The 12,741-nt window shown below is 52.3% G+C and overlaps 4 protein-coding genes across 4 annotated transcripts; 2 read left to right on the top strand and 2 right to left on the bottom strand.

The window, feature by feature from the left end:
• Nucleotides 1–287: 287 nt before the first annotated feature.
• BBA_01697 (exocyst complex component Sec5) lies at nucleotides 288–3,477 on the bottom strand (the record flags this gene model as incomplete). The annotated part of the gene is made up of 2 exons (XM_008596794.1): nucleotides 288–3,097; nucleotides 3,159–3,477. The coding sequence occupies 2 exons, from the start codon at nucleotides 3,475–3,477 to the stop codon at nucleotides 288–290; spliced, it is 3,129 nt and encodes a 1,042-aa protein (XP_008595016.1).
• A 742-nt stretch (nucleotides 3,478–4,219) lies between these two features.
• BBA_01696 (3-isopropylmalate dehydrogenase) lies at nucleotides 4,220–5,692 on the top strand (the record flags this gene model as incomplete). Its single annotated transcript, XM_008596793.1, has 5 exons — nucleotides 4,220–4,294; nucleotides 4,357–4,422; nucleotides 4,568–4,654; nucleotides 4,710–4,832; nucleotides 4,901–5,692. 5 exons carry the CDS (start codon nucleotides 4,220–4,222, stop codon nucleotides 5,690–5,692), a joined length of 1,143 nt encoding a protein of 380 aa, XP_008595015.1.
• Nucleotides 5,693–6,296: 604 nt separating this feature from the next.
• Nucleotides 6,297–9,208, bottom strand: BBA_01695 (F-box domain-containing protein; the record flags this gene model as incomplete). The annotated part of the gene is made up of 4 exons (XM_008596792.1): nucleotides 6,297–6,824; nucleotides 6,865–8,656; nucleotides 8,716–9,056; nucleotides 9,110–9,208. 4 exons carry the CDS (start codon nucleotides 9,206–9,208, stop codon nucleotides 6,297–6,299), a joined length of 2,760 nt encoding a protein of 919 aa, XP_008595014.1.
• A 1,439-nt stretch (nucleotides 9,209–10,647) lies between these two features.
• Nucleotides 10,648–12,486, top strand: BBA_01694 (transglutaminase-like superfamily protein; the record flags this gene model as incomplete). The annotated part of the gene is made up of 1 exon (XM_008596791.1): nucleotides 10,648–12,486. The coding sequence occupies one exon, from the start codon at nucleotides 10,648–10,650 to the stop codon at nucleotides 12,484–12,486; it is 1,839 nt and encodes a 612-aa protein (XP_008595013.1).
• Between the last annotated feature and the right edge of the window lie 255 nt (nucleotides 12,487–12,741).

Below are 12,741 nucleotides of genomic sequence, written 5' to 3'. Positions count from 1 at the left end.
TCGTTCCATTATTGAGCTTTTAAAGAGTTCTGAGCATTCTACAGCGCCGTACTGGAATATCCCAGTGCATTGCACTGCATGTTCAAGTCATGATGCATGCCATTTTCATTGTATTCATATCTTGCCTACTTCACACACAAATTGTGTCCCAATCAGGTCCCATTCTACGCCCGTCAAACCCCAAATATTAAGGTCAAGGCTTGCCTAATACACTGAACATGATAAACGAGAGGCCCTGTTCGAGGACGAATGCAGAGAAACTGCAGTCAGCGTCGAGAGTAGTTCTTCTAGGCTACTGTCCCGCTACCCGCACCGCTCTGTCCGTCCTGCTTGGTGGCTGTCGCACCCGCTGCTACAGCCCGCTTTGGCTTCCTGAAGCAGGCAAACTCGTTCTTGCTGTTTTCTCGCAGCTTCTTGAGCACGTTGCGCATCTCGGGCAGCTCACCCTGCAGGCGCGCTCGCGCATCATTATCCGTCCGCCCATCGAGCTCTTGGTATATTTGGCTCTGCAGCTCCGAGGCGCGGTCTGTGGTGTAGTGGCTTAGAGTTTGCGCCACAAACTCCACGTCGAGTGTTGCCTGCATCAGTGCTTCAAGCGAATATTTGGGCCGTGTGCGAAAGGTCTCAAGCAGCTGCAAAGACGTCTGCTCCAGTAAGAAGCTCAGTACTTGAGGCGTTAAAGAAGGTGCCGTCGTGGAGACTTGGGAATGCACGAGCACCAGTGTTAGCAGAGCCTCATAGATATAAGGTTTGGCCGCGGAAGGCCTCTGATTTGGTTTGCAGACCCAGTTTGGTGATGCCAGACCAGTCTGAATAATGTCGCGAAGCTTTTCGATGGAATGCTTGGTGTATGATTGGAACAAGCGAGCGTCGATTTGTCCCAGGACGTCCTTGATGGTCTTGGACTCATCAGTCAGCTTCACCGAGAAGGCGTTTTCGAACTGCGAGTTCAGGCCTGGAACGACTTGAGAGCGCAAAGCTTGCAGATTGCTGAGAGTCAAAAGCATTCGAACGTTGCGATCACCAGCATCTAGCGTGCTCTTGCCAGCCGACGAGGTGCTAGTGTACACTGCAGCGGCTTGCGACCAGTCATCTTCGTCAGTTATTTTCAGAGACCGCTCTGCATTCTCTACCATCCCGCTCAAAGCCTTATACAAAGTCGTAACGTATTGGCTTCGAACCATCTGAAGTAGCTTGGGCGGTGGGGGCATAACAATGCTCGGCGCGCCCTGCTCTGTTGTTGCATCTGCGATATAAAGAATCTTCTGCATACCGGTGAGAAGGGTTCCCTCGAATGCAGCAAAGCTAGCCGGCATTCTGGTAACGTCGCCCCCCTCACTGGAGCGCTGCCAATCTTCCACATGCTTAATGTTTTCAGCATCACGGTTCCATGCTGCGCAGAGGGCCGTGACGCATCGCTCCCGAGAGGCACTGATGAGAAGCTTCAGTCGTTCCAACTCTTGGTTGGCTCCGTTAGCAGCTGCCACAGGGGTAATAGTAGCCAACTCTGACGCCCCCGATCCAACTAGTGCAAGCATTCTGGACAAGTAATGGACACCACTGAGCGAATTGGACCAAGGAGGCCAGAATGCAAGCTTCTCCCACGGCTCCCCCTTACTAGGAGATGGAGGCGGCGGGTTGCTAGGATCGAAATTGAAGCGTGGATCACGTAAAGCTGTTGGTGAGAGAGAGCCAGCAATGCCAGCACTGTTCGATGCTGGCGAGCCAGGGTTAGGAGTTAAAGGTGAGAGAAGTATTGATATGTCTTCAGGTGGTAGCCCAGCAAAGAATGCGTAGATGTGCTCTCTTATTTGCTCGACAAGTTCTCTTGCGCCTTGTGATAATTGGCTGACGCGTTCGCCGGACAATTCGTGATGAACTTGAGACTCCCCGTTGTAGCCAATAGGTAAAGTCCGCTGGGTTCTGCCATCAATAAAGCCCTGAGCGAGGGACCAAAACTCGACAATTTCACCCATTATACCTTGTGAAGAGATGAGATTGCTCAGGAAAGTGTACATCTTCTCCCAGAGTTCAATGACTTCAACCGAATCATTGACCGGAGGTTTGCGGTCCATTGCTTGCCTGCCGAGGCCATTCAGGTACATACCAGCCTGCTTGGGAGTCGGTTTCTCGCCGACGGCTAGCCGTCGTCGCAGAACTTCGATTTCTGTCTTTTGACGGTCACCTGTCACCTGAATCTTACTCTTCAAATGATCATATCGACTTATTAACCAGACCCAGATGGGGCTTTCCTTGACTCCGAGTTCCAACAGTAAGCTGATTAATTCAATATGCTGATCTTGCACGCGGCCAGCCGCAGCATTGAGTTTCGAATGAGACGAACATGAAGACAGCTTCTTCCAGATTTCTGTCTTGAAAGACTCCACCTGACGATTGACGTCATGCCACATGCGGGCCGCGAGCAGAATCTGATACAACTGTGCATCGTCGGGCGTGGCACCTTTTAGCTGCTTGCCCAAGTGGCGAGCTTGGTCGGCAAATGTTCTCGCGCGGTTATAGCTCTCAACCAAGCTTTCGTAATCTTTTCGCTTGATGCTATCCGCGACAACTCCGCTCAGGTCGACATATTCTCTGAACTTTGACATATAAATTGAGACATCTTTGAGATGTTCCTCCTTCTCGCGGCCGCCAAGCGCGGGGCCCCATACTTCTTCGGCTTTGGCAGAAACGTCCAGTAGTGGAGCTTTGATGCCGAGAACACCATATTCGCTCTCCTTGGTAAGGGCGTTCTTCTTTCTACTGTCAGAGACAGAGAATGCCAATTGGTTATTAAAAGCAAGCTTGGTACCGCTGTTGCGAAAACTGCTGCGGCTGGCATGTCGCGAGTGCGTCTTCGTCTGTGGATCCTCTCCGCGATACTTCATTTCCTTGTAGACATTATCGATAGTTGCTTTAGCCTTTACGAATCGCTCGAAATTGGATTCGACAAGGACCTTGAGAGACGCAGACTTTTGATCGATGGAAGCAGAGAGTGCATCTAGTCCTTGTAGCAGATTCCGCGTGTCTGCATCCGAGTGCATTTGGGAGAGAAATAGAGCTGGTGAGAATGTGGTCGACGAGAGGAGGAATCGATTTCCTGGAGCACTTTGGTCAGTTTCCGGGATGTGAGGTCGGGTGATGGAGTGTTCGGTACATACTGAGGCGAATGTCGTCTTGCACGGGCAGCCCCAAGTTCTTTAAACTGCGAACAACGCTGTCGGAGAAACCGAGAGGGTCCGGCTCGTCTCGCTGCACGAGACTATTCATGCCCCCCTTGCCATCGGCGCCTCCCAAGAAACTGCGCCGTTCATTGACGGCAGACTCGAGAGCCTGGTAAGAGGACAATCGCCTATTGTTACCCCAGGCATCTGTCCCGTCCGTTGCCGCATCTTCAGCGTCCTTCTCAGCCGGCCATTCGGATGGATAGGATGACGGAAGCTGGTAGAACTCTAGCACGGTCCTCTCGAAATCGGCCATTGTCGTGGTCTGATGGCGATGACGTGCCTGGCGACAGACTTGTTCAGGGGAGGGGATGGCCCCCTTGGCGCATAGAAGCGACGGGTAGAAATCGGTGAGGTTCTTCGCGAGAATCGAATTTATGTCGAACAGCCTGTATAGTAGTCCTAATATCTTTTCGGCCCATGCGCCCAGTCTTTTGTTTGATTGTCGCTGATCGAAGCTATCACAACTGGGCAGGCTCACAGCAGCAACACGCGATGACCAACGAGCCCACCTGAGCTCAAACGACGACCCCACAACTGCCGCAGGGAAGCGATGTGTGGCTGGGTATGTGCATGGTTACATGTGGCTGGTGTAGTGTCGGTATCTTCAGGCGCAATTCCGACGGCTCCGACTCGGGCGGCCGGAGTTCCACAAATTTTGTCGCGCCAACAGCACGAAGCCCAGCGAACGATAGGCAGAACCAGCAAAGGGCCGAAGACAACGAAGACAAAAATCCTACAGGTAGCGGCAAGTGTGGCTGGTGCGGTCGGTCAAGCCGCAGCCAAGTCTGCCTCCGAAGTTCCCTAGCGCTATCGTTGCAGTAGTATGCCACAGGTAGGTAGTACCTATCAACGACGTTAATTTTTTTGTCCACACCTCCATCTTCATTCTCTCCATCTTGCGTCACCTCTTATTTTCTCCGTCTTGTGCACCTGGCCTGGCTTACTCTCTGCTTCTTTGCCGTACAGATCAAACCATCTATCATCTGACCCTCACAATGCTGGCCATTCGTTCTCTCTCTGCCAGGCAATGCCTGCGCGCTGCTCCCCGCGCTGCCACCTGGTCTGTTGCTGTAAGGACGAACGATCAAGCACCACAATTGCTATACCGTGGCTAACACGCGAATTCAAATAGAATCAGAGATTCTACTCTACTCCTAGCGATCGTGTTGCCAAGTATGAGGGTACCCAGGATGCCAAGGTACGATCTTCCACTGCACCCGGCTCGACATGATAACGAGAATACTTGCCGGCTGCGCGACATTACCGACGTGCCAAGCTCTCTCTCTGCGGTCGAGCCATAGTCTAAGCAAGCCAAGTGCACAAATAACTCACACTATACACAGGGCAACTACCTCGTCTCTCTGATTGAGGGTGACGGCATTGGTCCCGAGATTTCCGAGTCCGTCAAGGACATCTTCTCCGCTGCCAAGGTCAGTCCGATCGTACTTACTGCATCAGTACGCAGCTTCTAATGCGCTCGAACAGATTCCTATTGCCTGGGAGCCCGTTGATGTTACTCCCATCATCAAGGATGGAAAGACCGCCATTCCTGACGCTGCCATCGAGAGCATCAAGAAGAACAAGATTGCCCTTAAGGGACCTCTTGCCGTACGTACAGAGCCGTGGCACTTACATGCGCCACTTAAGTCTTTTGTGACTAACAATCGTTCTCCTAGACTCCCGTTGGCAAGGGCCACGTCTCCCTAAATCTTACCCTCCGCCGTACGTTCAACCTCTTCGCCAACCTCCGTCCCTGCCGCTCTGTCGCCGGCTTCAAGACCCCATACGATGGCGTCGACACGGTTTTGATCCGTGAGAACACCGAGGGTGAATACTCCGGCATTGAGCACGTCGTCGTCGATGGTGTCGTCCAGAGCATAAAGCTTATCACCCGCGAGGCCTCTGAGCGCGTACTTCGTTTCGCTTTCCAGCACGCTCAGTCCATTGGTCGCACCAAGGTTCGCGTGGTCCACAAGGCCACCATCATGAAGATGTCCGACGGTCTCTTCCTCAACGTCGCTCGCCGAGTTGCTAAGGACTTCCCCGAAATCGAGTTCGATGCCGAGCTTCTTGACAACACCTGCCTGAAGATGGTCACCGACCCCAACCCCTACAACGACAAGGTCCTCGTCATGCCCAATCTTTACGGCGACATTCTGTCCGACATGTGCGCTGGTCTGATTGGTGGTCTTGGTCTTACTCCCTCGGGTAACATTGGTGACGAGTGCTCCATCTTCGAGGCTGTTCACGGCTCCGCCCCTGATATCGCCGGCAAAGGCCTTGCCAACCCTACTGCTCTTCTCCTGTCCTCTATCATGATGCTGCGTCACATGGGTCTCACCGACAAGGCCGTTCAGATCGAGAATGCCATTTTCGACACCATGGCCGAGGGCAAGGCTCTCACTGGTGATCTCGGCGGCAAGGCTAAGACCAGCGAGTACGCCGCTGCCATCATCAGCAGACTGTAAATAGAGACGCGAATGATTCCCATGGTTGTTTGATTATCCCGTTTTACACTGTTTTTCCTTTGTTTCATGACGAAGACTTTCTTGTTGTATCTCCGGCCCCCTTCCCAGAACAAAGCTTATCGGGGACGAGTATGGGAGTGCAACTGGAACTTGGATGGCGGCCCCTGCGGGGTTTTGGGTAGATGACGTTATTCGTGTACCAATAGCGAAAGGCAGCAGGAGAAGGAATTGGGTTACAGAGCGAGCGAAAGCTGAGATCTCTGGGCGGTCAGGACATTTGCGTATTTGACGACAGCACTAGACTATAAATCGGAGAAAAACAATAAAAAAAGCATTAGAATACCTGCACTGCCTCATATACATAGCATACTACATGACTTAGTACCTTACATTACACCCGACAATAGAAGACTCTCTCTGGTGCAAGGGTTACACAAACTTCGAAATTCCTAGCATTGAATACGGCGACAAGCACAGCTCAGCCGCCACTGTACATGAGCCAGAGGAAAAAAATACACCGAATTCCAAGAACCTGTCCAAAGAGCAGAAGATGTTGCGTCAAAAGGGGGCCAAGCAAGAAAGAGCAGAGTGGGAAGAAAGAAGGCTACAGGCGTCCACTGCGAATCTCCTTTTCGAAAATCTTGATACCCCATACGTCGTAAAACTGCATAGGGACCGTCGTATAGCGCAGCCCAGACCCGCTATCGCGGAGGAAATCGTCGTCGCTGTCGTCGCTGTCACCGACCAGATCTGACGGGTACAGCGGCGGGGGTAAGTTGGTATCGCTGGCGTGGCCAGAAGTAGGTGGCGAGGGGAGGTCAAAAGGCCCCGTGATGATGGGTTGCGCGGGGCGCGGAAGCCTTTGCCGGCAGGACTCGTCGTCGTCATCCTCTCCAGGCCTCATTACCCGATCGACGCGGTCATCTTCCATGGCGATCCATTCGAGCTTCATGTCGGGATGATGTGAAAGGTTATCCACGATGAAGCGCAGCGTCTCGCGAACGACCCACAAGCAGGTGTCGTTGCTCTTGAAGTGCAGGATGTTGATGGCGCGCAGGTTGACCAGCTCATGAAAGCACTGCATAAAAACATGCTGATTTTGAACTCGGTAAGCGGTTGTAGAATGAGGAAACTGGGGGGTTACTTACAACTGCATGTCGATTCATACTTACTGCCAGCTCTTCCAGCTGTGTTCCTTGGCTGCAAATCATGGCCATTGTCTTTTCATTGGCATCCCAGCTGGCCTCCTTTGACTCGTCTTTAATCATCAGGCGCTTGAGAGTATGGATGTGCTTCTTGAGCACACATCGCCGAATCTGGTCAATAGTGACGGAGGCCCTAGGCGTGAAGCTAGCAGGAAGATGATCGACGCTGCGCTCCAGCAGAAACAGCTCTTCAAGTTTCTCGAGGCGAGAAGCAAAAGTAAGAAAGGCAGTTGAAACATTGTCCGTGAAAATGCTGCGGAGAGGTAGTGGTCTCGCGGCATTCTCTTTGGTGAGAGCCGTCCAAATAGGCGCCTGGCTGCCGACGTTGAGTAACGTCAGCTCTTTTAGTGCACCAAGATTCAGGGCTCGGCAGATGACGGAAGCCTTGGCGGGAAGCAGATCAATTTTCAACACGTTGAGGGCAAGGCCTCTGGTGCTGCGGATGTAGTCATTCATCTGGATCTGATCCCTCCCGGAAGCCTCATTCGCATGAAGCTCGCGGGTAGAGGCAGCATCGTCGTGACGACGTCTTCCAAGGTCCTCCACAGATAGGCGATGATTCGCTAGCGAAGATGAAGGTTCTGCGGAGGATTGCTTATTTCTGGTATCGAGCCGCAGCTGACTAGCATCACGAACAGGTTCTCCAACGGTATCACTACTACCGAAATTGGCATCTGCCAATGAGTTGTCGGCGAGTTCCTGCATCACTGGAAGGACAACGGAGCTACCCAAAGTGGTATTTGCAACGCTGTTCTCGGGAGCCTCGAGTTTCGGTACAGTGGAAGCTGAAGCTGAAGTTGAGCCATTTTGGGCATCGTTATCTCTTACGGTAACTGTAGCCTGCTCGTCTCGCTCGTGATATTGGCCCGAAGTTGACGTCTTTGTAGAATCGAGGTACTTCCGTGCAGCGTGTTCAATCGTGTTTAAAAACTCTTGGTGAGATACTGAAACCTCCTTCGAGCTTCTGATTAATGTCGTTAACCGGGAGGAGAGTTCCGCGAGAGAAGCCATGCACTCTTGCCCTGCGGTCAATGCCGGAGTTCTCTCCGTCGCAGGTCCTGCGTGTTTGGACCCGTCCAGCTTCATCTGAGGCTTTTTCTGTAGGCTAGGCTCAACACCAAAAATTTTTCCGAGAAGAGCTTCCTGCTTTTTCCATTCCTCCTGAGCTCTGAAATTTCGGACCTGTTCAATTGGTACAAAGTTTGGATGTTGGGCATTCGGGGGGTCGGAGAAATCCTCGTCTGCAGATTCCTCGGCGTCCGACTCATGCGAAACTCTTCTGGCTTGTGAGGCCAGACACCGGGATAAAGATAGGCTAAGACTCGTCAGGGTCGAATGAGAATGCTTAACAGAATCTGCTATTTCTGTTGCGAGTTTCAAGTCATCAATGTCCAGTACAGCCAACGAGGTTAGGTGCTTGAAGCCTGAAAGTCTCGTCGCATCTTGAGGTTGCTTGGGAACGCGATTCTTGGACGCAGAGCGAGATCGAGTATGAGGTTGGTTCTGCGAGAGATGATGCGAGATGGGATGTGGCGAAGCCATGGAAGACTGAACAGGCGGAATGGCCGTGCCCAACCAATGGGAATGGCCATAGACTGGGCTAGGAGGCGAAGGGTGGTGGTGGAAGCTTAAAGGGAGCGGCGGCGGTCTTGAGTAATACGAATCACCGGCCTGGATGCGAATATGCAGGTTTCGAAGCGACTTTAACTCCCGCAAACGCCGATAGACTGGCCGACTAAGTTCGATTCGCACATTCCATCTGTACTAGATTTAGCTTTCATTATCTAGAAGTAATGGAAGTGAAGAGTGCAGGCTTACCGAAAGGATTCGAGGAAGTGCGCCTTCTGTAAAGTCAGAAAGAGCAAAGTGTTTAGAAACTTGCCACAGCTAGATGAATAGAGATAGGGTTGGTAAGACCGTTCGCCTTTGAGGCCAGAGCTCAAAGTATCCATAGAGAGATCTCGTAAATGTCTGGCGTAATCGTACTCGCTAGTAGTGAAAGTGTCGAGTCCACCAGCGAGGCCGTCTACGGGAGAATCGAAGCTCCGATCGTCATCATCGGGAAAGATGATGTGAAAGTCGCGATAGAGAATAGAAGAAGCAAGATGATGAAAGTGTCTGGACACAAGGGCGACGCAGATCAGATCGCTTTGAGAGCACTGGTAGAGAGGGAGTTGAGTTTTGGTCCCAACGCTGGCAGATTATGACTTACACGAGCGAGAATCTCCCGCTGCGTCTCTGCGGGTAAGTCGGTGATTCTGAAGAACGAACCAGATGCGGCAATAGAAGCCTCACCCCCGCCAACGGACATGACGACTGGCGGCGGGTATCTAGGTAGTTACAGGTGGTCGACTTGACAGGCCCAGGGTCTACCGAACTACGGAAGACCCAGCCGGGGTGGAGAGCGATGGGGCCGGGCAAACGAGATGAATAGATGTACGTCGACAGAGGTCTCGGAATGAATAAGCCAGCCGGGCCCGCTTTGCACAAGAGAAACAGGAAAGATGACGAAGAGACTTTCGAGTAAATGGTGGACGGTGGAAGAGTGAGGTGATGATGGAGGAGGTTGAATGCCTGGCCGAAGCGCCAGGCTGGAAGCGGCGTAATGAAGGCAGCTTTGGGTTGGGGTAGAGAGGTAGAGGGGGGTCGTAGAAGCTAGCGGGGGCACCTTGAGACCAGACGCAGTTTGGCGGGGCAAAAAGCGGCTAGCTGTCTGTACTAAAGGTAGGTATCCTCTGTTGGGAGCGATTAGTTAGTTGGGCGCGTTTTCGGTCTACTTTTTCTGGTCGTGGGTGTTGTACTTGTTGCCTAACAGGCCTTTCTCATTTGTGGTGGTCTGTTTCCCTGCGCAATTTGCCTTCTCCCATACTCGCTCACGTTTTGCTTAACTCCATCTCTGTCTTGTCGTAGGCGTTGGTGCAGGTTGACTCAGCTGCGAAAAGGTGGACCATGTGAGCCGGACAGTACCTACCTACCTTGCTACCTACGGATATTATTGCGCTTTTAGGATGTGAGGCGCTACACTACAAACACCAATATGTATTCGAGAAGAATGTCATTGTTATGAAGCCTGCACACGCCACGACAGTTTCAATTGAACGATTACGTCGCTTTTGTGGCACAGAGACAGACCCAGCCATCCCAAGTCTCTAATGAATATCCTGAGTAGCTCGCTCCCACAGAGCCTTTTTCAAGCCTTCCTTCAGTGGACCTCAGGTAGGTACCTGGGTACCTTCCTACTAAGCCGTGCCCATCGCAGTCAGTACGAAGTCCATGATTCTTTGACCCTGCTGCACCAAGTAAGGCTTCTTGCAATAATCAATTCGAGATGGATCACTTCACTGTGCAGAATTGCCTGCAAAGTTTTTCACGGCGTGCTGAGTTCAGGCATGCCGGCAGGCTTCAGTTGCCTTGGGCCTCACGACTCCACCACAGTAATGACTTACGCAGTCTGCACACCATGTTCTGATAAATTAGTGCACTGAAACGTGTTGCCAGCCTGGTGGACGACTGTGTTTGATCAAACTCAGATTCATTTCCGCTTTCTTTTGCAGGCGACCAAATTCCCTCTTTGCTCGTTGCACCGCCCCGAGCCCAATCGGAAAGGAGTTGGAGAGCTCTTGGCCACGTCGTATTCGGTACTTCGCCACTCATCTGCCCCCCCTCCTGTGGCTTTGTGGCTCTATCATTCCATTCTCAGATCTGTAGAGTCTTTTTCACAAACACAGCTAGCGACGGCGATTCTGCACCATGGCTGATACCGAAGAACCCCAATATACAACGCTGGCAGAGAGAATCGCTGCGCTCAACAAGAACAAGACATTTGCTGCCAACGTGCCATCAGCGAAGCCAGCCAGGCCTGCGCCTCCACTACCTCCAAGCCGCACACACTCTGGCCTCGGGGCTTCAATCGCCACCAAGCCGCCTACAACACCAACGGTGCCAGCCCGACCAGCCAAGAGCAACCCTCCTCCCCTTCCTCGCAGAGATACGCAAACCTCACTGAACGGTCAAGATGCGGTTCGCCCACCGTTGCCATCCAGAAAATCGTCCACGCAGCAGCCCCCGGCTTTGCCTCAGCGTCAGCCTTCTACTCAGCCAAATGCCTTGTTGAATGTTCGCCGCGATTCAGCTTCCTCTGAAGTATCCCAAAATTCTACCAAGTCAACAAAATCCGCCGGGCAGAGCAGCTGGTCTACTACTAGTCAAGGCTCGGCCACTTCAACTCCCAGAAAGCTGCCACCAGCCCAACTGCAAGAGCCGCAGAAGCCTGCTTCGGCACCGAGCTTGCCCCCAAGGCTACCAGCCAGAGCAAATAAGCAGGATGCGATCCCCACAAGGCCGCGTATCATGGGGTTTGGTTCATCTCAAGCCCCAAAGCCAGTTACCAATGGGCAGGATTCTACGCGGAGTAACAGTAGTAACCAAAAAGATACCGACGGACCTCCCCCTGTTCCAGCGGCCAGTCGGCCTTCGGCAGCCCAGATCGATCAGGTAGCGTCCCGAAAAGCTCCTCCCCCAGCAGATTTGAATAATTGCTTCGCCTGTCGAGACTGGAGCGCCCCAGATGCCGTCGCAGCGCAATATCCAAGGCAGTCGGTTCCTCGCAATGATCCAGTTGGATACCTAGCTCACAACCTTTGCTCTCCTTTTCCATCATACAACGACAAGGCGAGGGCAATCTTCACCTGGTGTCATCACAATATTGCCTACGACACCGGGGCTTTCTTCGGCAACAATGTTCGGAACCAGACGGGAGAATCCACCATATTCAGCGGTCTGGCTGTCTGTGCGGGCTATGCAGAGACATACAAATACATCGCAAATCGAGCTGGGCTTGACTGCAATGTTGTGAGCGGCCATGGCAAAGGCTTTGGCTACACGCCTCTCAAGAACGGCGAGTCCGTGCCACGAGAAGACCCCAGCGGCCATGCGTGGAACGCCGTCAGGATCGATGGGGGTGCATGGAAGCTTGTCGACGCCTGCTGGGGTGCTGGCAACGTAGATGGCGCAACGCAAAGCTTCAACAAGGTATTCGCCCCGATTCATTTCAACGCGACAAACGAGCAGTTTGGTGCACGACATTATCCTCAGAACCCGAAATATCAACACCGCGAAGATGGTCGCACTGTTAGCTGGGACGAGTACTACAGAGGCCGGGCGAATGGCGAGCCGGTGACCATCTTTTCGAATACTGCTGAAGAAGGCATCAGCGATGCGAGCATGGAGCCAGCTAATAAGCACATACAAGTCAATAGTGGTCAGGTCGTTCGCTTCCAGTTTTCCAAGATATGCCCACACTGGAAGCCTGAGAAGAATGGTAAAGGCAAACCGCCTCTTTTTGTTCTCAACATACATGGCCTGGATGGCCGCAAAGACGACATGGTTCCGATTGAAACCGACGGATATTGGCACTGGATCGATGTCAATGCTCGTGATCTCGGAGCACCCGGTCAAAAGATCGAAGTGTTACAAATCACCTCTGTTGATCACAAGGACGCTCGCGGCCTAACTGCGCGCGACTTTTTGGCCGCCAAAGGCAGGAAAGCCATGGCGTTTTCATTCTTGACGCAGTGGATACTCGAGTGATTTTATGCATCAGCCTTCTCTTGTTCCTATGCATTCCTTTTCTATGCCAGTTTCGGAAAAGCATATCTGCGGCGTTTTCGGATTTTCTTTGGGCATCACTGCATTCAGTTAGGTTGTCTTGGCCAATGCTGATTGAACAATGTTTACAGGAGGGCATTGCCATACATTATATACTCTGGATAAGACCTCATCCTTCTCCATGACGTGCACATTCGATGACGGGTTACGATGGTGACTTAAGACATACGAAATGCT

This window comes from Beauveria bassiana, assembly GCF_000280675.1.
Source record: "Beauveria bassiana ARSEF 2860 unplaced genomic scaffold BBA_S00003, whole genome shotgun sequence".
NCBI lineage: Eukaryota > Fungi > Ascomycota > Sordariomycetes > Hypocreales > Cordycipitaceae > Beauveria > Beauveria bassiana.
This window is presented reverse-complemented; position numbering and strand designations above follow the sequence as displayed.